This window comes from Oncorhynchus clarkii, chromosome 29, assembly GCF_045791955.1.
Source record: "Oncorhynchus clarkii lewisi isolate Uvic-CL-2024 chromosome 29, UVic_Ocla_1.0, whole genome shotgun sequence".
NCBI classification, from domain to species: domain Eukaryota; kingdom Metazoa; phylum Chordata; class Actinopteri; order Salmoniformes; family Salmonidae; genus Oncorhynchus; species Oncorhynchus clarkii.
This window is the reverse complement of record NC_092175.1, coordinates 45023565-45048616: the sequence shown is the minus strand read 5'-3', so window position 1 is coordinate 45048616 and position 25052 is coordinate 45023565. Positions and strand designations below refer to the sequence as shown.

At 44.6% G+C, this 25052-nt stretch overlaps 1 protein-coding gene across 1 annotated transcript in view; it reads right to left on the bottom strand.

The window, feature by feature from the left end:
* Positions 1-25052, bottom strand: part of LOC139388709 (glucan (1,4-alpha-), branching enzyme 1a) — a 193009-nt gene that overhangs the window by 87583 nt on the left and 80374 nt on the right. Inside the window, exons 8-9 of the mRNA XM_071135561.1 lie at positions 2827-2942; positions 1619-1746 (exon numbers count right to left, since the gene is read on the bottom strand). Of these exons, the coding sequence (XP_070991662.1) occupies positions 1619-1746; positions 2827-2942 (244 nt within the window). The remainder of the gene's footprint in view (positions 1-1618; positions 1747-2826; positions 2943-25052) is intronic.

Here is a 25052-nt window from a genome sequence, read left to right as displayed (position 1 = left end):
CACCGACCCCGACAGCGGCACCGACAGCGGCACCGACAGCGACACCGACCCCGTTACCGACAGTGACAACGACAGCGGCACCGACAGCGGCACCGGCACCGACACCGACCCCGACAGCGGCACCGACAGCGGCACCGACAGCGGCACCGACAGCGGCACCGACCCAGACAGTGACCCGAGAGCGACACCGACAGCGGCACCGACAGTGACCCCGACAGCGACACCGGCCCCGACAGCGACCCCGCCAGCCATCCTATTGGCCAACGGTAGGCCTATAGAGCACTTGATTTGCTCTCCGGGCCGGCCGACAACAGTTTGTACCTTCAGACACATGAAATGGTTCATAATGGGAACACTTCACATTCCCGGCGCCCTACAGCTGAAAGGGGTGCACCTACCGCCAACAGCGCAAGACCAAACAAACAAACAAAAAGGGAACGCAAGGCTTTATTGTTTTCAACAATAAATGCCTTGATTGGTGACCACTGATCTAGACGGAAGTATATCATCTCTAGACAGAAGTGTATAATCTCTAGATGGAAGTGTATTATATTTGATTCTCTAGACAGAAGTGTATCATCTCTGGACGGAAGTGTATCATATCTGATTCTCTAGATGGAAGTGTATCATCTCTGGACGGAAGTGTAGCATCTCTGGACAGAAGTGTATCATTTCTGGACGGAAGTGTAGCATCTCTGGACAGAAGTGTATCATCTCTGGACGGAAGTGTAGCATCTCTGGACGGAAGTGTATCATCTCTGATTCTCTAGACGGAAGTGTATCATCTCTGGATGGAAGTGTATTATATTTGATTCTCTAGACAGAAGTGTATCATCTCTGGACGGAAGTGTATCATATCTGATTCTCTAGATGGAAGTGTATCATCTCTGGACGGAAGTGTAGCATCTCTGGACGGAAGTGTAGCATCTCTGGACAGAAGTGTATCATTTCTGGACGGAAGTGTAGCATCTCTGGACAGAAGTGTATCATCTCTGGACGGAAGTGTAGCATCTCTGGACGGAAGTGTATCATCTCTGATTCTCTAGACGGAAGTGTATCATCTCTGGACAGAAGTGTATCATCTCTGGACGGAAGTGTATCATCTCTGATTCTCTAGACGGAAGTGTAGCATCTCTGGACAGAAGTGTATCATCTCTAGACGGAAGTGTATCATCTCTGGACAGAAGTGTACCATCTCTGGACAGAAGTGTACCATCTCTGGACAGAAGTGTATCATCTCTGGACAGAAGTGTACCATCTCTGGACAGAAGTGTACCATCTCTGGACAGAAGTTTATCATCTCTGGACAGAAGTGTATCATCTCTGATTCTCTAGACGGAAGTGTATCATCTCTGGATGGAAGTGTATTATCTCTGATTCTCTAGACAGAAGTGTATCATCTCTTATTCTCTAAACCTTTTCTGAGTCTAGTGTGAAAGTGTGATTAGATGATGTCTTATAACGCAGATTAGACCTGTCCCATATGGCAGAGTTGAACCACGAGGTGGGCAGAGCATGTGAAGGATGTATTTTAGATCTGAGAGAATGAGATGAGAAGACACCAGAATGATCTGATTATCCTGAACTGATAGGTCCTAGATTAGGTGTGTGACATTACCTCTGCGATGGTAATGCAGTCAGGGTAGAGTGTGTGTAGGATGTGGTTGGAAAGCATCAGATGTATGATCGAGTCCTCATCAACCTGCATCCCAAAGTACTCACTGTAACCACCAGAGAAAGACATGGCTGTGGAGAGGACAGAGAGAGAGAGGGAAAGAGGACAGAGAGAGAGAAGAGGGAGAGAACAGAGAGAGGGGGAAATAGGACAGAGAGAGAGAAGAGGGAAAGAGGACAGAGAGAGAGAGGACAGAGAGGGAGAGAGCGAGAGGAAGAACAAATAAGAGAGGACAGAGAGGGAAAGAGGACAGAGGGAGAGAGCGAGAGAGAACAGAGATAGAGATAGAGATAGAGAGAGAGAGAGAGAGAGAGAGAGAGATGGAAAGAGGACAGAGAGAGAGAAGAGAGAGAGAACAGAGAAGATGGAAAGAGGACAGAGAGAGAGGACAGAGATGGAGAGAGCGAGAGGAAGAACAAATAAGAGAGGACAGAGAGAGAGAGAGAGAGAGGGAAAGAGGACAGAGGGAGAGAGAGAGAACAGAGATGGAGAGAGAGAGAGAGAGAGAGAGAGAGAGAGAGAGAGAGAGAGAGAGAGAGGGAGGACAGAGAGCGAGAGAAAGAGAAAGAGAGAGAACAGAGAGAGAACAGAGAGAGTGAGAGGAAGAACAAATGAGAGAGCACAGAGAGAGGGGGAAAGAGGACAGAGAGGGAGAGAGAGGACAGAGAGAGGACAGAGAGGGGGAAAGAGGACAGAGGGAGAGAGAGGACAGAGAGAGAGGACAGAGAGAGGGGGAAAGAGGACAGAGGAGAGTGCAAGAAAGAGGACAGAGAGAGCGAGAGGACAGAGAGGACAGAGAGAGAGAGAGAGAGAGAGGACAGAGAGAGAGAGAGAGAGAGAGAGCGAGAGGTCAGAGAGAGGACAGAGAGAGAGAGGACAGAGAGAGAGGACAGAGAGCTCAGTTTAGTTCAGACAGATTCTCACTTGTATTCACTTGGAACGCCAAGGTCTCAAACATTACTCACCAACTACAGTATCTCCCTCTCCTGCTCTCCCTCTCCCGCCTACTCTATCTTTTCATCTCTTTATATTGAGAGGTACATAACTGTGTGAGTGTCTACTGAGAGTTGCATAACTCAAAAGCCTGTCTGGTTTGAACAGCGATATGATGTGGAGAAAGACACATGCACGCACTAACACACACATCTCACCGATGCCGTGGTGGTGGTAGAGCATGGATGAGACGCCGTCGAACCTGAAGCCATCGAAGCGATACTCCTCCATCCACCATCTGAGATTAGACAGCAGGAACCTCAACACCTCCCAACTACAGAGAGAGAGAGAGAGAGAGAGAGAGAGAGAGAGAGAGAGAGAGAGAGACAGAGACAGAGAGAGAGACAGAGAGAGAGAGAGAGACAGAGAGACAGAGAGAGAGAGAGAGACAGACAGAGAGAGAGACAGAGAGACAGAGAGAGAGACAGAGAGACAGAGGGAGACAGAGAGCGAGACAGAGAGGGAGATATGCTATTTGGCCCTAAACAGAGAGTACACAGCGGCAGAATACTTGACCACTGTAAGTGACCCGAACTTAAGGAAAGCTTTGACTATGTACAGAGAGAGTGAGCAGAGCCTTGCTATTGAGAAAGGCCGCCGTAGGCAGACATGGCTCTCAAGAGAAGACAGGCTATGTGCTCACTGCCCACAAAATGAGGTGGAAACTGAGCTGCACTTCCTAACCTCCTGCCCAATGTATGACCATATTAGAGACACATATTTCCCTCAGATTACACAGATCCACAAAGAATTTGAAAACAAATCCAATTTTGAAAAACTCCCATATCTACTGGGTGAAACTCCAGTGTGCCATCACAGCAGAAAGATTTATGACCTGTTGCCACGAGAAAAGGGCAACCAGTGAAGAACAAACACCATTGTAAATACAACCCATATTTATGCTCATTTATTTTCCCTTTTGTACATCATCACAACATTGTGAACAACCCCCCCTCCCCCCCAGGTCGTTGCTGTAAATGAGAACGTGTTCTCAGTCAACTTAGCTGGTAAAATAAATACAAATAAACAATGTTGACATATGTTTGCCATGCCAATAGACCCAGAGACCGAGGGAGGTATATATAAAAAAAAACACTTGATCCTTTCTGTGTTTACAGTACTTAAGATGTGTCTAACAATGATATATATAATCAAATTGGTTAGTCGAGGTAATTGAGGTAATATGTGCATGTAGGTAGAGTTATTAAAGTGACTACGCATTGATAATAACAGAGTACCAGCAGCGTTCCCGGGGATAATGCAAATAGTCTGGGTAGCCATTTAATTAGCTGTTCAGGAGTCTTATGGCTTTGGGGTAGAAGCTGTTTAGAAGCCTCTTGGACCCAGACTTGGCACTCCGGTACCGCTTGTCGTGCGGTAGCAGAGAGAACAGTCTATGACTAGGGTAGCTGGTGTCTTTGACTATTTTTAGGGCCTTCCTCTGACACCGCCTGGTATAGAGGTCCTGGATGGCAGGAAGCGTGGCCCCAGTGATGTACTGGGGCCGTTCACACTACCCTCTGTAGCGCCTTGTGGTCAGATGCCGAGCAGTTGCCATACCAGGCTGTGATGCAACCGGTCAGGATGTTCTCGATGTTGCAGCTGTAGAACCTTTTGAGGATCTCAGGACCCATGCCAAATCTTTTCAGTCTCCTGAGAGGGAATAGCTTTTGTCGTGCCCTCTTCACGACTGTCTTGGTGTGCTTGGACCATGTTAGTTTGTTGGTGATGTGGATGCCAAGGAAGATGGTGATCACATAGCCTGGTTCCTCTCTAGGTTTCTTTCTAGGGAGTTTTTCCTAGCCACCGTGCTTCTACACCTGCATTGCTTGCTGTTTGGGGTTTTAGGCTGGGTTTCTGTACTGCACTTTGAGATATCAGCTGATGTACGAAGGGCTTTATAAATACATTTGATTTGATTTGATATAATACTACTAACATGCTACATAATACAACTAATGTGGTATATAATACTACTAATGTGGTATATAACACTACTAACATGCTATATAATACTACTAACATGCTATATAATACTACTAACATGCTATATAATACTACTAACATGCTATATACTACTAATGTGGTATATAATACTACTAACATGCTATATAATACTACTAATGTGGTATATAACACTACTAACATGCTATATAATACTACTAACATGCTATATACTATTAACATGCTATATACTACTAATTTGGTATATAATACTACTAATGTGGTATATAACACTACTAACATGCTATATAATACTACTAACATGCTATATACTACTAGCATGCTATATACTACTAATGTGGTATATAATACTACTAATGTGGTATATAATACTACTAACATGCTATATAATACTACTAATGTGGTATATAATAATACTAACGTGGTATATAATACTACTAATGTGGTATATAATAATACTAATGTGTTATATAATAATACTAATGTGTTATATAATACTACTAATGTGGTATATAATAATACTAATGTGTTATATAATACCACTAATGTGTTATATAATACTACTAATGTGGTATATAATACTACTAACATGCTATATAATACTACTAATGTGTTATATAATACTACTAATGTGTTATATAATAATACTAATGTGTTATATAATACTACTAATGTGGTATATAATACTACTAACATGCTATATAATACTACTAATGTGTTATATAATACTACTAATGTGGTATATAATAATACTAACGTGGTATATAATACTACTAATGTGGTATATAATAATACTAATGTGTTATATAATACTACTAACGTGGTATATAATACTACTAATGTGGTATATAATAATACTAATGTGTTATATAATACTACTAATGTGTTATATAATACTACTAATGTGGTATATACTACTACTAACGTGGTATATAATACTACTAACGTGTTATATAATACTACTAACATGCTATATACTACTAATGTGTTATATAATACTACTAATGTGGTATATAATACTACTAACATGCCATATAATATGACTAATGTGGTATATAACACTACTAACATGCTATATAATACTACTAATGTGGTATATAATACTACTAACATGCTATATAATACTACTAACATGCTATATACTACTAACGTGTTATATAATACTACTAATGTGGTATATAATACTACTAACATGCTATATAATACTACTAACATGCTATATAATACTACTAATGTGGTATATAATACTACTAACATGCTATATAATACTACTAACATGCTATATTATACTACTAATGTGGTATATAATACTACTAACATGCTATATAATACTACTAATGTGGTATATAATACTACTAACATGCTATATACTACTAACATGCTATATAATACTACTAACGTGGTATATAATACTACTAATGTGGTATATAATACTACTAACATGCTATATAATACTACTAACATGCTATATAATACTACTAATGTGGTATATAATACTACTAACATGCTATATAATACTACTAACATGCTATATTATACTACTAATGTGGTATATAATACTACTAACATGCTATATAATACTACTAATGTGGTATATAATACTACTAACATGCTATATACTACTAACATGCTATATAATACTACTAACGTGGTATATAATACTACTAACATGCTATATAATATTTTAACTAAACATAAACAGGCTTGATGTGCCTCTCTTAATTAGAGTAGCATATGAAACCGTAATGGGGGTTGGGGGGTCTCATTTTCCATGGTGCCCCGAGGACAAAATACTAGATACAACTACAGGTACATTACATTATAGAACATGAAACATCACAGGTATCATTAAAAGTCAATTAAAACAATTGCACACCTCAGTGAACTCATTTATCCTCAGCGTTTTAAGCTTCCCTAGCGGCACCAGGGAATCCAAATGGAATACATTTTGGAAGTGATTCCAAAAATCGTTAGCAAAAGGTGCGTTTGTCAGAATGACGTCCAAAATCGTTTCTTTTTCAGGGTTTGAATTATTATTTTTATTTTTTTTTACCAGGTGTCAGTTAGTAATAATCAAAATGTCTGCGTTAGTTTGAGAAGCAAGAATTAGAATAACATACATTTTTTTAAAAAATCTAAACTTCTGACATTTACATGAATCAAGGTCGCAGTATCCAGAATTTCATATAATCATACCGTTGAGCTCTCATCCAGGGACACTATTACCTTTTCAATGTTACTCAGCATCCAAGCTCCTGTTCAGGACGTCCTCGTTTTAGAAACTGCGGTCGCTCCCAAAACTGATGGATGTAGTCAATAAAAATCCAATTCATTTTTCAGAACAGAGTCCTGATTTCATCCAAGAGACCCGTGCAAATAGCCCGGGAGAAGCGATCAATCCCAGGACCGTGTGTTGGGATAGGGCCAGGAAAAACAATCCCTTCGTGTGATAGGGCCAGGAAAAACAATCCCCTCATGTGATAGGGCCAGGAAAAACAATCCCCTCGTGTGATAGGGCCAGGAAAAACAATCCCCTCGTGTGATAGGGCCAGGAAAAACAATCCCCTCATGTGATAGGGCCAGGAAAAACAATCCCCTCGTGTGATAGGGCCAGGAAAAACAATCCCCTCGTGTGATAGGGCCAGGAAAAACAATCCCCTCGTGTGATAGGGCCAGGAAAAACAATCCCCTCGTGTGATAGGGCCAGGAAAAACAATCCCCTCGTGTGATAGGGCCAGGAAAAACAATCCCCTCGTGTGATAGGGCCAGGAAAAACAATCCCCTCGTGTGATAGGGCCAGGAAAAACAATCCCCTCGTGTGATAGGGCCAGGAAAAACAATCCCCTCGTGTGATAGGGCCAGGAAAAACAATCCCCTCGTGTGATAGGGCCAGGAAAAACAATCCCCTCGTGTGATAGGGCCAGGAAAAACAATCCCCTCGTGTGATAGGGTCAGGAAAAACAATCCCCTCGTGTGATAGGGCCAGGAAAAACAATCCCCTCGTGTGATAGGGCCAGGAAAAACAATCCCCTCGTGTGATAGGGCCAGGAAAAACAATCCCCTCGTGTGATAGGGCCAGGAAAAACAATCCCCTCGTGTGATAGGGCCAGGAAAAAACAATCCCCTCGTGTGATAGGGCCAGGAAAAACAATCCCCTCGTGTGATAGGGCCAGGAAAAACAATCCCCTCGTGTGATAGGGTCAGGAAAAACAATCCCCTCGTGTGATAGGGCCAGGAAAAACAATCCCCTCGTGTGATAGGGCCAGGAAAAACAATCCCCTCGTGTGATAGGGCCAGGAAAAACAATCCCCTCGTGTGATAGGGCCAGGAAAAACAATCCCCTCGTGTGATAGGGCCAGGAAAAACAATCCACTTGTCTGTAGCCAATAATCTCTCAGGTATTCCAAGTCCCTTTGATGTCATTTGTACCAGCATCCACAACCACCCTGTGCAGCTCTGGGTTTTGGTTCTGGAATGATCGTAAGGTCCTGAGTCATGTCACACACATGGAAGTAGAATGTCTTTGCTCGATCCTTTACAATGGAACTCCCAACGACGGCCATCTTGGGAGGGGGAGGTTGTGGTTTTCCAGGAGTCCTCGGAGAAATGTGGTGTCACGAGGGCTACAAGGGCCTCCTGTGGGGTAGTATGACCTCTTGTGGGGTAGTATGACCTCTTGTGGGGTAGTATGGCCTCCTGTGGGGTAGTATGGCCTCCTGTGGGGTAATAAGGCCTCCTGTGGGGTAGTATGGCCTCCTGTGGGGTAGTATGGCCTCCTGTGGGGTAGTATGGCCTCCTGTGGGGTAGTATGGCCTCCTGTGGGGTAGTATGGCCTCCTGTGGGGTAGTATGACCTCCTGTGGGGTAGTATGACCTCCTGTGGGGTAATATGGCCTCCTGTGGGGTAGTATGGCCTCCTGTGGGGTAGTATGGCCTCCTGTGGGGTAGTATGGCCTCCTGTGGGGTAGTATGGCCTCCTGTGGGGTAGTATGGCCTCCTGTGGGGTAGTATGACCTCCTGTGGGGTAGTATGACCTCCTGTGGGGTAGTATGACCTCCTGTGGGGTAGTATGACCTCCTGTGGGGTAATAAGGCCTCCTGTGGGGTAGTATGGCCTCCTGTAGGGTAGTATGGCCTCCTGTGGGGTAGTATGGCCTCCTGTGGGGTAGTATGGCCTCCTGTGGGGTAGTATGACCTCCTGTGGGGTAGTATGACCTTCCCTCACACTTGTCATCTCCCGTCTGGACTACTGCAACTCTCTGCTGGCTGGGCTCCCTGCTTGTGCCATCAAACCCCTGCAACTAATCCAGAACGCTGCAGTCTACCTGGTGGTAAATCATCCCAAGTTCTCCCATGTCACCCTGCTCGTCCAGACACTCCACTGGTTTCCAGTCAAAGCTCACATCCACTACAAGACCATAGTGCTTACCTACGGAACAGCAAGAGGAACTGCCCTCCCTACCTTCAGGATCTGCTCAAACCCTACACACCAACCCAAGCACTCCGTTCTGCCAACTCTGGTCTCTTGACCAGAGCAGTTCATCCCAGTCACAGCTCTTCTCTATCCTGGCACCACAGTGGTGGAACCAGCTTCCATCTGAAGCTAGGACAGCAGAGTCCCTGTCCATCTTCTGAAAACATCTGAAACCTTCCCTCTTAAATAATCCCACATGTAGGTTACACCTCACAGCTACCACAGGGAATAAAAACATGAATGGTTTGGTTTTAGAGAACAAACTAAAAGAAAAGAACAGGTGAAAGGGGGAGACTAGGAGAGAGAGAGGAGGGGAGGGAAGGAGAGAAAAGGGGGAGCCTAGGAGAGAGAGAGGAGGGGAGGGAAGGAGAGAAAAGGGGGAGACTATGAGAGAGAGAGGAGGGGAGGGAAGGAGAGAAAAGGGGAAGACTAGGAGAGAGAGAGGAGGGGAGGGAAGGAGAGAAAAGGGGAAGACTAGGAGAGAGAGAGGAGGGGAGGGAAGGAGAGAAAAGGGGGAGCCTAGGAGAGAGAGAGGAGGGGAGGGAAGGAGAGAAAAGGGGAAGACTAGGAGAGAGAGAGGAGGGGAGGGAAGGAGAGAAAAGGGGGAGCCTAGGAGAGAGAGAGGAGGGGAGGGAAGGAGAGAAAAGGGGGAGACTAGGAGAGAGAGAGGAGGGGAGGGAAGGAGAGAAAAGGGGGAGACTAGGAGAGAGAGAGAGGAGGGGAGGGAAGGAGAGAAAAGGGGGAGCCTAGGAGAGAGAGAGGAGGGGAGGGAAGGAGAGAAAAGGGGGAGACTAGGAGAGAGAGAGAGAGGAGGGGAGGGAAGGAGAGAAAAGGGGAAGACTAGGAGAGAGAGAGAGGAGGGGAGGGTAGGAGAGAAAAGGGGGAGACTAGGAGAGAGAGAGAGGAGGGAAGGAGAGAAAAGGTGGAGACTAGGAGAGAGAGAGAGAGGAGGGGAGGGAAGGAGAGAAAAGGGGGAGACTAGGAGAGAGCGAGAGGAGGGGAGGGAAGGAGAGAAAAGGGGGAGACTAGGAGAGAGAGAGAGGAGGGGAGGGAAGGAGAGAAAAGGGGGAGACTAGGAGAGAGAGAGAGAGAGAGGAGGGGAGGGAAGGAGAGAAAAGGGGAAGACTAGGAGAGAGAGAGGAGGGGAGGGAAGGAGAGAAAAGGGGAAGACTAGGAGAGAGAGAGGATGGGAGGGAAGGAGAGAAAAGGGGGAGACTAGGAGAGAGAGAGGAGGGGAGGGAAGGAGAGAAAAAGGGAAGACTAGGAGAGAGAGAGAGAGGAGGGGAGGGAAGGAGAGAAAAGGGGAAGACTAGGAGAGAGAGAGGAGGGGAGGGAAGGAGAGAAAAGGGGGAGACTAGGAGAGAGAGAGGAGGGGAGGGAAGGAGTGAAAAGGGGGAGACTAGGAGAGAGAGAGAGAGGAGGGAAGGAGAGAAAAGGGGGAGACTAGGAGAGAGAGAGAGAGGAGGGGAGGGAAGGAGAGAAAAGGGGGAGACTAGGAGAGAGAGAGAGAGAGAGAGGAGGGGAGGGAAGGAGAGAAAAGGGGAAGACTAGGAGAGAGAGAGAGGAGGGGAGGGAAGGAGAGAAAAGGGGGAGACTAGGAGAGAGAGAGGAGGGGAGGGAAGGAGAGAAAAGGGGGAGACTAGGAGAGAGAGAGGAGGGGAGGGAAGGAGAGAAAAGGGGAAAACTAGGAGAGAGAGAGGAGGGGAGGGAAGGAGAGAAAAGGGGAAGACTAGGAGAGAGAGAGGAGGGGAGGGAAGGAGAGAAAAGGGGGAGACTAGGAGAGAGAGAGGAGGGGAGGGAAGGAGAGAAAAAGGGAAGACTAGGAGAGAGAGAGGAGGGGAGGGAAGGAGAGAAAAGGGGGAGACTAGGAGAGAGAGAGGAGGGGAGGGAAGGAGAGAAAAGGGGGAGACTAGGAGAGAGAGAGAGAGAGAGAGAGGAGGGGAGGGAAGGAGAGAAAAGGGGGAGAAACAAAAGAGGGGACAAAGGAAAGAAGGCGAGGGGGGAAGAGAAAGAGAAATAGAGAAGAATAAGAGAGAAGGATAGAGGGGGAAAGAATATGGAGAGTGAAAAAGAGAGAAGAGAGATGGAAGGATGGTAGGATGAGAGGATGGCATCTACAGTAGGTTCCGTTAATTAGTAAAAGACAGATCTCATCTTTTCGATGTAGAGGAGAGGGGGATAGGAGTAAGGTCAAAGTCAGTGATGGATGGCTCTATCCCTCCCTCCGTTGCCCAGTCAGTCTGTCTGTGATGAAGCCATCAGCCCATAGACAGCTCTCCACCCATACCCACAGAGAAATTACCCAGAGAGAGAGGAAAGAGAGCGAGAGAAGAGAGACAAAGAGAGAGAAGAGAGAGAGAGGAGGCAGAGAGAGAGAGGAGAGAGAGAGGAGACAGAGAGAGAGGGGAAAGAGAGAGGAGACAGAGAGAGAGTGAGGAGAGAGAGAGAGAGTGAGTGAGGAGAGAGAGAGAGAGAAAAGAGAGAGAGAGAGAGAGGAGACAGAGAGAGAGAGGAGAGAGGAGACAGAGAGAGAGAGAGGAGAGAGTGAGGAGAGAGAGAGGAGACAGAGAGAGAGTGAGGAGAGAGAGAGGAGACAGAGAGAGAGTGAGGAGAGAGAGAGGAGACAGAGAGAGAGTGAGGAGAGAGAGAGGAGACAGAGAGAGAGTGAGGAGAGAGTGAGGAGAGAGAGAGGAGACAGAGAGAGAGTGAGGAGAGAGAGAGGAGACAGAGAGAGAGTGAGGAGAGAGAGAGGAGACAGAGAGAGAGTGAGGAGAGAGAGAGGAGACAGAGAGAGAGTGAGGAGAGAGAGAGAAAAGAGAGAAAAGAGAGTAGAGAGAGGAAACAGAGAGAGAGAGAGACAGAGAAGAGAAAGAGAGAGAGAAGAGAGAGAGAGGAGACAGACAGAGAGAGAGGAGAGAAAGAGAGCGAGAGAGGATGGCTTTTCATTCATACAGCTAGGGGAGTGGAAGGGGGGAGAGGAGGAGAATAAGAATTGACAGCAGTGTGTTAATTAGCTAGCTGACACAGAGCAAGGCTGCAGTTTGGGACCACATGGTGGATAGAGGTGGAGATGAGGTACATTTGACTGAATTAGCTAGCTGACACAGAGCAGGGCTGCAGTTTGGGACCACATGGTGGATAGAGGTGGCCACTCCAACTAGCCACTCTGCTACAGTCTATTATAGAACTAGCCACTCTGCTACAGTCTGTTATCTAACGAGCCACTCTGCTACAGTCTATTATAGAACTAGCCACTCTGCTACAGTCTATTATCCAACTAGCCACTCTGCTACAGTCTATTACAGAACTAGCCACTCTGCTACAGTCTATTATCCAACTAGTCACTCTGCTACAGTCTATTATAGAACTAGCCACTCTGCTACAGTCTGTTACCCAACTAGCCACTCTGCTACAGTCTATTATAGAACTAGCCACTCTGCTACAGTCTATTATAGAACTAGCCACTCTGCTACAGTCTGTTATCCAACTAGCCACTCTGCTACAGTCTGTTATCCAACTAGCCACTCTGCTACAGTCTGTTATCCAACTAGCCACTCTGCTACAGTCTGTTATCCAACTAGCCACTCTGCTACAGTCTGTTATCTAACGAGCCACTCTGCTACAGTCTGTTATCCAACTAGCCACTCTGCTACAGTCTATTATAGAACTAGCCACTCTGCTACAGTCTATTATAGAACTAGCCACTCTGCTACAGTCTATTATAGAACTAGCCACTCCGCTACAGTTTGTTATCCAACTAGCCACTCTGCTACAGTCTGTTATCTAACGAGCCACTCTGCTACAGTCTATTATAGAACTAGCCACTCTGCTACAGTCTATTATCCAACTAGCCACTCTGCTACAGTCTATTATAGAACTAGCCACTCTGCTACAGTCTATTATCCAACTAGCCACTCTGCTACAGTCTGTTATCCAACTAGCCACTCTGCTACATTCTGTTATCCAACTAGCCACTCTGCTACAGTCTGTTATCTAACGAGCCACTCTGCTACAGTCTGTTATCCAACTAGCCACTCTGCTACAGTCTATTATAGAACTAGCCACTCTGCTACAGTCTATTATCCAACTAGCCACTCTGCTACAGTCTATTATCCAACTAGCCACTCTGCTACAGTCTATTATCCAATTAGCCACTCTGCTACAGTCTATTTTCCAACTAGTCACTCTGCTACAGTCTATTATAGAACTAGCCACTCTGCTACAGTCTATTATCCAACTAGCCACTCTGCTACAGTCTATTATCCAACTAGCCACTCTGCTACAGTCTATTATCCAATTAGCCACTCTGCTACAGTCTATTTTCCAACTAGTCACTCTGCTACAGTCTGTTATAGAACTAGCCACTCTGCTACAGTCTGTTATCCAACTAGCCACTCTGCTACAGTCTATTATCCAACTAGTCACTCTGCTACAGCCTATTATCCAACTAGCCACTCTGCTACAGTCTATTATCCAACTAGCCACTCTGCTACAGTCTATTATAGAACTAGCCACTCTGCTACAGTCTATTATCCAACTAGACACTCTGCTACAGTCTATTATCCAACTAGCCACTCTGCTACAGTCTATTATCCAACTAGCCACTCTGCTACAGTCTATTATCCAACTAGCCACTCTGCTACAGTCTATTATAGAACTAGCCACTCTGCTACAGTCTATTATCCAACTAGCCACTCTGCTACAGTCTATTATCCAACTAGCCACTCTGCTACAGTCTATTATAGAACTAGCCACTCTGCTACAGTCTATTATCCAACTAGCCACTCTGCTACAGTCTACTATCCACCTAGCCACTCTGCTACAGTCTATTATCCAACTAGCCACTCTGCTACAGCCTATTATCCAACTAGCCACTCTGCTACAGTCTATTATAGAACTAGCCACTCTGCTACAGTCTATTATAGAACTAACCACTCTGCTACAGTCTATTATCCAACTAGCCACTCTGCTACAGCCTATTATCCAACTAGCCACTCTGCTACAGTCTATTATCCAACTAGCCACTCTGCTACAGTCTATTATAGAACTAGCCACTCTGCTACAGTCTATTATCCACCTAGCCACTCTGCTGCAGTCTATTATCCACCTAGCCACTCTGCTACAGTCTATTATCCAACTAGCCACTCTGCTACAGCCTATTATCCAACTAGCCACTCTGCTACAGCCTATTATCCAACTAGCCACTCTGCTACAGCCTATTATCCAACTAGCCACTCTGCTACAGTCTGTTATAGAACTAGCCACTCTGCTACAGTCTGTTATCCAACTAGCCACTCTGCTACAGTCTATTATCCAACTAGCCACTCTGCTACAGCCTATTATCCAACTAGCCACTCTGCTACAGTCTATTATCCAACTAGCCACTCTGCTACAGTCTATTATCCAACTAGCCACTCTGCTACAGTCTATTATAGAACTAGCCACTCTGCTACAGTCTATTATTCACCTAGCCACTCTGCTACAGTCTATTATCCACCTAGCCACTCTGCTACAGCCTATTATCCAACTAGCCACTCTGCTACAGCCTATTATCCAACTAGCCACTCTGCTACAGTCTGTTATAGAACTAGCCACTCTGCTACAGTCTGTTATAGAACTAACCACTCTGCTACAGTCTATTATCCAACTAGCCACTCTGCTACAGTCTGTTATCCAACTAGCCACTCTGCTACAGTCTGTTATCTAACGAGCCACTCTGCTACAGTCTATTATCCAACTAGCCACTCTGCTACAGTCTATTATAGAACTAGCCACTCTGCTACAGTCTATTATAGAACTAGCCACTCTGCTACAGTCTATTATAGAACTAGCCACTCTGCTACAGTTTGTTATCCAACTAGCCACTCTGCTACAGTCTGTTATCTAACGAGCCACTCTGCTACAGTCTATTATAGAACTAGCCACTCTGCTACAGTCTGTTATCCAACTAGCCACTCTGCTACAGTCTGTTATCCAACTAGCCACTCTGCTACAGTCTGTTATCTAACGAGCCACTCTGCTACAGTCTATTATCCAACTAGCCACTCTGCTACAGTCTATTATAGAACTAGCCACTCTGCTACAGTCTATTATAGAACTAGCCACTCTGCTAGTCTATTATAGAACTAGCCACTCTGCTACAGTTTGTTATCCAACTAGCCACTCTGCTACAGTCTGTTATCTAACGAGCCACTCTGCTACAGTCTATTATAGAACTAGCCACTCTGCTACAGTCTATTATCCAACTAGCCACTCTGCTACAGTCTATTATAGAACTAGCCACTCTGCTACAGTCTATTATCCAACTAGCCACTCTGCTACAGTCTGTTATCCAACTAGCCACTCTGCTACATTCTGTTATCCAACTAGCCACTCTGCTACAGTCTGTTATCTAACGAGCCACTCTGCTACAGTCTGTTATCCAACTAGCCACTCTGCTACAGTCTATTACAGAACTAGCCACTCTGCTACAGTCTATTATCCAACTAGTCACTCTGCTACAGTCTATTATAGAACTAGCCACTCTGCTACAGTCTGTTATCCAACTAGCCACTCTGCTACAGTCTATTATAGAACTAGCCACTCTGCTACAGTCTATTATAGAACTAGCCACTCTGCTACAGTCTATTATAGAACTAGCCACTCTGCTACAGTCTGTTATCCAACTAGCCACTCTGCTACAGTCTATTATAGAACTAGCCACTCTGCTACAGTCTATTATAGAACTAGCCACTCTGCTACAGTCTTTTATCCAACTAGCCACTCTGCTACAGTCTGTTATCCAACTAGCCACTCTGCTACAGTCTGTTATCTAACGAGCCACTCTGCTACAGTCTGTTATCTAACGAGCCACTCTGCTACAGTCTATTATCCAACTAGCCACTCTGCTACAGTCTATTATAGAACTAGCCACTCTGCTACAGTCTATTATAGAACTAGCCACTCTGCTACAGTCTATTATAGAACTAGCCACTCTGCTACAGTTTGTTATCCAACTAGCCACTCTGCTACAGTCTGTTATCTAACGAGCCACTCTGCTACAGTCTATTATAGAACTAGCCACTCTGCTACAGTCTATTATAGAACTAGCCACTCTGCTACAGTCTATTACAGAACTAGCCACTCTGCTACAGTCTGTTATCCAACTAGCCACTCTGCTACATTCTGTTATCCAACTAGCCACTCTGCTACAGTCTGTTATCTAACGAGCCACTCTGCTACAGTCTGTTATCCAACTAGCCACTCTGCTACAGTCTATTATAGAACTAGCCACTCTGCTACAGTCTATTATCCAACTAGCCACTCTGCTACAGTCTATTATCCAATTAGCCACTCTGCTACAGTCTATTTTCCAACTAGTCACTCTGCTACAGTCTATTATAGAACTAGCCACTCTGCTACAGTCTATTATCCAACTAGCCACTCTGCTACAGTCTATTATCCAACTAGCCACTCTGCTACAGTCTATTATAGAACTAGCCACTCTGCTACAGTTTATTATCCAACTAGCCACTCTGCTACAGTCTATTATCCAACTAGCCACTCTGCTACAGTCTATTATAGAACTAGCCACTCTGCTACAGTCTATTATCCAACTAGCCACTCTGCTACAGTCTACTATCCACCTAGCCACTCTGCTACAGTCTATTATCCAACTAGCCACTCTGCTACAGCCTATTATCCAACTAGCCACTCTGCTACAGTCTATTATAGAACTAGCCACTCTGCTACAGTCTATTATAGAACTAACCACTCTGCTACAGTCTATTATCCAACTAGCCACTCTGCTACAGCCTATTATCCAACTAGCCACTCTGCTAAAGTCTATTATCCAACTAGCCACTCTGCTACAGTCTATTATAGAACTAGCCACTCTGCTACAGTCTATTATCCACCTAGCCACTCTGCTACAGTCTATTATCCACCTAGCCACTCTGCTACAGTCTATTATCCAACTAGCCACTCTGCTACAGCCTATTATCCAACTAGCCACTCTGCTACAGCCTATTATCCAACTAGCCACTCTGCTACAGCCTATTATCCAACTAGCCACTCTGCTACAGTCTGTTATAGAACTAGCCACTCTGCTACAGTCTGTTATCCAACTAGCCACTCTGCTACAGTCTATTATCCAACTAGCCACTCTGCTACAGCCTATTATCCAACTAGCCACTCTGCTACAGTCTATTATCCAACTAGCCACTCTGCTACAGTCTATTATAGAACTAGCCACTCTGCTACAGTCTATTATCCACCTAGCCACTCTGCTACAGTCTATTATCCACCTAGCCACTCTGCTACAGCCTATTATCCAACTAGCCACTCTGCTACAGCCTATTATCCAACTAGCCACTCTGCTACAGTCTGTTATAGAACTAGCCACTCTGCTACAGTCTGTTATCCAACTAGCCACTCTGCTACAGCCTATTATCCAACTAGCCACTCTGCTACAGTCTATTATAGAACTAGCCACTCTGCTACAGTCTATTATAGAACTAGCCACTCTGCTACAGTCTATTATCCAACTAGCCACTCTGCTACAGTCTATTATAGAACTAGCCACTCTGCTACAGTCTATTATCCAACTAGACACTCTGCTACAGTCTATTATCCAACTAGCCACTCTGCTACAGTCTATTATAGAACTAGCGACTCTGCTACAGTCTATTATCCAACTAGCCACTCTGCTACAGTCTATTATCCACCTAGCCACTCTGCTACAGTCTATTATCCAACTAGCCACTCTGCTACAGCCTATTATCCAACTAGCCACTGTGCTACAGTCTATTATAGAACTAGCCACTCTGCTACAGTCTGTTATCCAACTAGCCACTCTGCTACAGTCTATTATCCAACTAGCCACAGCCTATTATCCAACTAGCCACTCTGCTACAGTCTATTATAGCACTAGCCACTCTGCTAGTCTGTTATCCAACTAGCCACTCTGCTACAGTCTATTATCCAACTAGCCACTCTGCTACAGTCTTTTATAGAACTAGCCAGTCTGCTACAGTCTGTTATCCAACTAGCCACTCTGCTACAGTCTATTATAGAACTAGCCAGTCTGCTACAGTCTTTATCCAACTTGCCAGTCTGCTAGTCTATTATCCAACTAGCCACTCTGCTACAGTCTATTATCCAACTAGCCACTCTATTATAGAACTAGCCACTCTGCTACAGTCTGTTATTCAACTAGCCACTCTGCTACAGTCTATTATACAACGAGCCACTCTGCTACAGTCTATTATACAACGAGCCACTCTGCTACAGTCTGTTATCCAACTAGCCACTCTGCTACAGTCTGTTATCCAACTAGCCACTCTGCTACAGTCTATTATCCAACTAGCCAATCTGCTACAGTGTATTATCCAACTAGCCACTCTGCTACAGTCTGTTATCCAACTAGCCACTCTGCTACAGTCTTTTATAGAACTAGCCACTCTGCTACAGTCTGTTATAGAACTAGCCACTCTGCTACAGTCTGTTATAGAACTAGCCACTCTGCTACAGTCTTTTATAGAACTAGCCAGTCTGCTACAGTCTGTTATCCAACTAGCCACTCTGCTACAGTCTATTATAGAACTAGCCAGTCTGCTACAGTCTATTATAGAACTAGCCACTCTGCTACAGTCTATTATAGAACTAGCCACTCTCCTACAGTCTGTTATCCAACTAGCCACTCTGCTACAGTCTGTTATCCAACTAGCCACTCTGCTACAGTCTGTTATTTAACGAGCCACTCTGCTACAGTCTATTATAGAACTAGCCACTCTGCTACAGTCTATTATCCAACTAGCCACTCTGCTACAGTCTATTATAGAACTAGCCACTCTGCTACAGTCTATTATAGAACTAGCCACTCTGCTACAGTCTATTATAGAACTAGCCACTCTGCTACAGTTTGTTATCCAACTAGCCACTCTGCTACAGTCTGTTATCTAACGAGCCACTCTGCTACAGTCTGCTATCCAACTAGCCACTCTGCTACAGTCTATTATAGAACTAGCCACTCTGCTACAGTCTATTATCCAACTAGCCACTCTGCTACAGTCTAATATCCAACTAGCCACTCTGCTACAGTCTATTATCCAATTAGCCACTCTGCTACAGTCTATTATCCAACTAGTCACTCTGCTACAGTCTATTATAGAACTAGCCACTCTGCTACAGTCTATTATCCAACTAGTCACTCTGCTACAGTCTGTTAAAGAACTAGCAACTCTGCTACAGTCTGTTATCCAACTAGCCACTCTGCTACAGTCTATTATCCAACTAGCCACTCTGCTACAGCCTATTATCCAACTAGCCACTCTGCTACAGTCTATTATCCAACTAGCCACTCTGCTACAGTCTATTATAGAACTAGCCACTCTGCTACAGTCTATTATCCACCTAGCCACTCTGCTACAGTCTATTATCCACCTAGCCACTCTGCTACAGTCTATTATCCAACTAGCCACTCTGCTACAGCCTATTATCCAACTAGCCACTCTGCTACAGTCTATTATAGAACTAGCCACTCTGCTACAGTCTATTATAGAACTAACCACTCTGCTACAGTCTATTATCCAACTAGCCACTCTGCTACAGTCTATTATCCAACTAGCCACTCTGCTACAGTCTATTATAGAACTAGCCACTCTGCTACAGTCTATTATCCAACTAGCCACTCTGCTACAGTCTATTATCCAACTAGCCACTCTGCTACAGTCTATTATAGAACTAGCCACTCTGCTACAGTCTCTTATCCAACTAGCCACTCTGCTACAGTCTATTATCCAACTAGCCACTCTGCTACAGTCTACTATCCACCTAGCCACTCTGCTACAGTCTATTATCAAACTAGCCACTCTGCTACAGCCTATTATCCAACTAGCCACTCTGCTACAGTCTATTATAGAACTAGCCACTCTGCTACAGTCTATTATAGAACTAGCCACTCTGCTACAGTCTATTATCCAACTAGCCACTCTGCTACAGTCTATTATCCAACTAGCCACTCTGCTACAGTCTATTATAGAACTAGCCACTCTGCTACAGCCTATTATCCAACTAGCCACTCTGCGACAGTCTATTATAGAACTAGCCACTCTGCTACAGTCTATTATAGAACTAGCCACTCTGATACAGTCTATTATCCAACTAGCCACTCTGCTACAGTCTATTATAGAACTAGCCACTCTGCTACAGTCTATTATCCAACTAGACACTCTGCTACAGTCTATTATCCAACTAGCCACTCTGCTACAGTCTAATATAGAACTAGCGACTCTGCTACAGTCTATTATCCAACTAGCCACTCTGCTACAGTCTATTATCCACCTAGCCACTCTGCTACAGTCTATTATCCAACTAGCCACTCTGCTACAGCCTATTATCCAACTAGCCACTCTGCTACAGTCTATTATCCAACTAGCCACTCTGCTACAGTCTATTATAGAACTAGCCACTCTGCTACAGTCTATTATCCACCTAGCCACTCTGCTACAGTCTATTATCCACCTAGCCACTCTGCTACAGCCTATTATCCAACTAGCCACTCTGCTACAGCCTATTATCCAACTAGCCACTCTGCTACAGTCTGTTATAGAACTAGCCACTCTGCTACAGTCTGTTATCCAACTAGCCACTCTGCTACAGCCTATTATCCAACTAGCCACTCTGCTACAGTCTATTATAGAACTAGCCACTCTGCTACAGTCTATTATAGAACTAGCCACTCTGCTACAGTCTATTATCCAACTAGCCACTCTGCTACAGTCTATTATAGAACTAGCCACTCTGCTACAGTCTATTATCCAACTAGACACTCTGCTACAGTCTATTATCCAACTAGCCACTCTGCTACAGTCTATTATAGAACTAGCGACTCTGCTACAGTCTATTATCCAACTAGCCACTCTGCTACAGTCTATTATCCACCTAGCCACTCTGCTACAGTCTATTATCCAACTAGCCACTCTGCTACAGCCTATTATCCAACTAGCCACTGTGCTACAGTCTATTATAGAACTAGCCACTCTGCTACAGTCTGTTATCCAACTAGCCACTCTGCTACAGTCTATTATCCAACTAGCCACAGCCTATTATCCAACTAGCCACTCTGCTACAGTCTATTATAGCACTAGCCACTCTGCTAGTCTGTTATCCAACTAGCCACTCTGCTACAGTCTATTATCCAACTAGCCACTCTGCTACAGTCTTTTATAGAACTAGCCAGTCTGCTACAGTCTGTTATCCAACTAGCCACTCTGCTACAGTCTATTATAGAACTAGCCAGTCTGCTACAGTCTTTATCCAACTTGCCAGTCTGCTAGTCTATTATCCAACTAGCCACTCTGCTACAGTCTATTATCCAACTAGCCACTCTATTATAGAACTAGCCACTCTGCTACAGTCTGTTATTCAACTAGCCACTCTGCTACAGTCTATTATACAACGAGCCACTCTGCTACAGTCTATTATACAACGAGCCACTCTGCTACAGTCTGTTATCCAACTAGCCACTCTGCTACAGTCTGTTATCCAACTAGCCACTCTGCTACAGTCTATTATCCAACTAGCCAATCTGCTACAGTGTATTATCCAACTAGCCACTCTGCTACAGTCTGTTATCCAACTAGCCACTCTGCTACAGTCTTTTATAGAACTAGCCACTCTGCTACAGTCTGTTATAGAACTAGCCACTCTGCTACAGTCTGTTATAGAACTAGCCACTCTGCTACAGTCTTTTATAGAACTAGCCAGTCTGCTACAGTCTGTTATCCAACTAGCCACTCTGCTACAGTCTATTATAGAACTAGCCAGTCTGCTACAGTCTATTATAGAACTAGCCACTCTGCTACAGTCTATTATAGAACTAGCCACTCTGCTACAGTCTGTTATCCAACTAGCCACTCTGCTACAGTCTGTTATCCAACTAGCCACTCTGCTACAGTCTGTTATCTAACGAGCCACTCTGCTACAGTCTATTATAGAACTAGCCACTCTGCTACAGTCTATTATCCAACTAGCCACTCTGCTACAGTCTATTATAGAACTAGCCACTCTGCTACAGTCTATTATAGAACTAGCCACTCTGCTACAGTCTATTATAGAACTAGCCACTCTGCTACAGTTTGTTATCCAACTAGCCACTCTGCTACAGTCTGTTATCTAACGAGCCACTCTGCTACAGTCTGCTATCCAACTAGCCACTCTGCTACAGTCTATTATAGAACTAGCCACTCTGCTACAGTCTATTATCCAACTAGCCACTCTGCTACAGTCTAATATCCAACTAGCCACTCTGCTACAGTCTATTATCCAATTAGCCACTCTGCTACAGTCTATTATCCAACTAGTCACTCTGCTACAGTCTATTATAGAACTAGCCACTCTGCTACAGTCTATTATCCAACTAGTCACTCTGCTACAGTCTGTTAAAGAACTAGCAACTCTGCTACAGTCTGTTATCCAACTAGCCACTCTGCTACAGTCTATTATCCAACTAGCCACTCTGCTACAGCCTATTATCCAACTAGCCACTCTGCTACAGTCTATTATCCAACTAGCCACTCTGCTACAGTCTATTATAGAACTAGCCACTCTGCTACAGTCTATTATCCACCTAGCCACTCTGCTACAGTCTATTATCCACCTAGCCACTCTGCTACAGTCTATTATCCAACTAGCCACTCTGCTACAGCCTATTATCCAACTAGCCACTCTGCTACAGTCTATTATAGAACTAGCCACTCTGCTACAGTCTATTATAGAACTAACCACTCTGCTACAGTCTATTATCCAACTAGCCACTCTGCTACAGTCTATTATCCAACTAGCCACTCTGCTACAGTCTATTATAGAACTAGCCACTCTGCTACAGTCTATTATCCAACTAGCCACTCTGCTACAGTCTATTATCCAACTAGCCACTCTGCTACAGTCTATTATAGAACTAGCCACTCTGCTACAGTCTCTTATCCAACTAGCCACTCTGCTACAGTCTATTATCCAACTAGCCACTCTGCTACAGTCTACTATCCACCTAGCCACTCTGCTACAGTCTATTATCAAACTAGCCACTCTGCTACAGCCTATTATCCAACTAGCCACTCTGCTACAGTCTATTATAGAACTAGCCACTCTGCTACAGTCTATTATAGAACTAGCCACTCTGCTACAGTCTATTATCCAACTAGCCACTCTGCTACAGTCTATTATCCAACTAGCCACTCTGCTACAGTCTATTATAGAACTAGCCACTCTGCTACAGCCTATTATCCAACTAGCCACTCTGCGACAGTCTATTATAGAACTAGCCACTCTGCTACAGTCTATTATAGAACTAGCCACTCTGCTACAGTCTATTATCCAACTAGCCACTCTGCTACAGTCTATTATAGAACTAGCCACTCTGCTACAGTCTATTATCCAACTAGACACTCTGCTACAGTCTATTATCCAACTAGCCACTCTGCTACAGTCTATTATAGAACTAGCGACTCTGCTACAGTCTATTATCCAACTAGCCACTCTGCTACAGTCTATTATCCACCTAGCCACTCTGCTACAGTCTATTATCCAACTAGCCACTCTGCTACAGCCTATTATCCAACTAGCCACTGTGCTACAGTCTATTACAGAACTAGCCACTCTGCTACAGTCTGTTATCCAACTAGCCACTCTGCTACAGTCTATTATCCAACTAGCCACAGCCTATTATCCAACTAGCCACTCTGCTACAGTCTATTATAGCACTAGCCACTCTGCTAGTCTGTTATCCAACTAGCCACTCTGCTACAGTCTATTATCCAACTAGCCACTCTGCTACAGTCTATTATAGAACTAGCCAGTCTGCTACAGTCTTTATCCAACTTGCCAGTCTGCTAGTCTATTATCCAACTAGCCACTCTGCTACAGTCTATTATCCAACTAGCCACTCTATTATAGAACTAGCCACTCTGCTACAGTCTGTTATTCAACTAGCCACTCTGCTACAGTCTATTATACAACGAGCCACTCTGCTACAGTCTATTATACAACGAGCCACTCTGCTACAGTCTGTTATCCAACTAGCCACTCTGCTACAGTCTGTTATCCAACGAGCCACTCTGCTACAGTCTGTTATCCAACTAGCCACTCTGCTACAGTCTGTTATCCAACTAGCCACTCTGCTACAGTCTGTTATCCAACTAGCCACTCTGCTACAGTCTATTATCCAACTAGCCACTCTGCTACAGTCTATTATAGAACTAGCCACTCTGCTACAGTCTATTATGGAACTAGCCTCTCTGCTACAGTCTGTTATCCAACTAGCCACTCTGCTACAGTCTATTATCCAACTAGCCACTCTGCTACAGTCTATTATAGAACTAGCCACTCTGCTACAGTCTGTTATCCAACTAGCCACTCTGCTACAGTCTGTTATCCAACTAGCCACTCTGCTACAGTCTGTTATCTAACGAGCCACTCTGCTACAGTCTATTATAGAACTAGCCACTCTGCTACAGTCTATTATAGAACTAGCCACTCTGCTACAGTCTATTATAGAACTAGCCACTCTGCTACAGTCTATTATAGAACTAGCCACTCTGCTACAGTCTGTTATCCAACTAGCCACTCTGCTACAGTCTGTTATCCAACTAGCCACTCTGCTACAGTCTGTTATCTAACTAGCCACTCTGCTAAAGTCTATTACAGAACTAGCCACTCTGCTACAGTCTATTATAGAACTAGCCACTCTGCTACAGTCTGTTATCCAACGAGCCACTCTGCTACAGTCTGTTATCTAACGAGCCACTCTGCTACAGTCTATTATAGAACTAGCCACTCTGCTACAGTCTATTATAGAACTAGCCACTCTGCTACAGTCTATTATAGAACTAGCCACTCTGCTACAGTCTATTATAGAACTAGCCACTCTGCTACAGTCTATTAACCAACTAGCCACTCTATTATAGAAC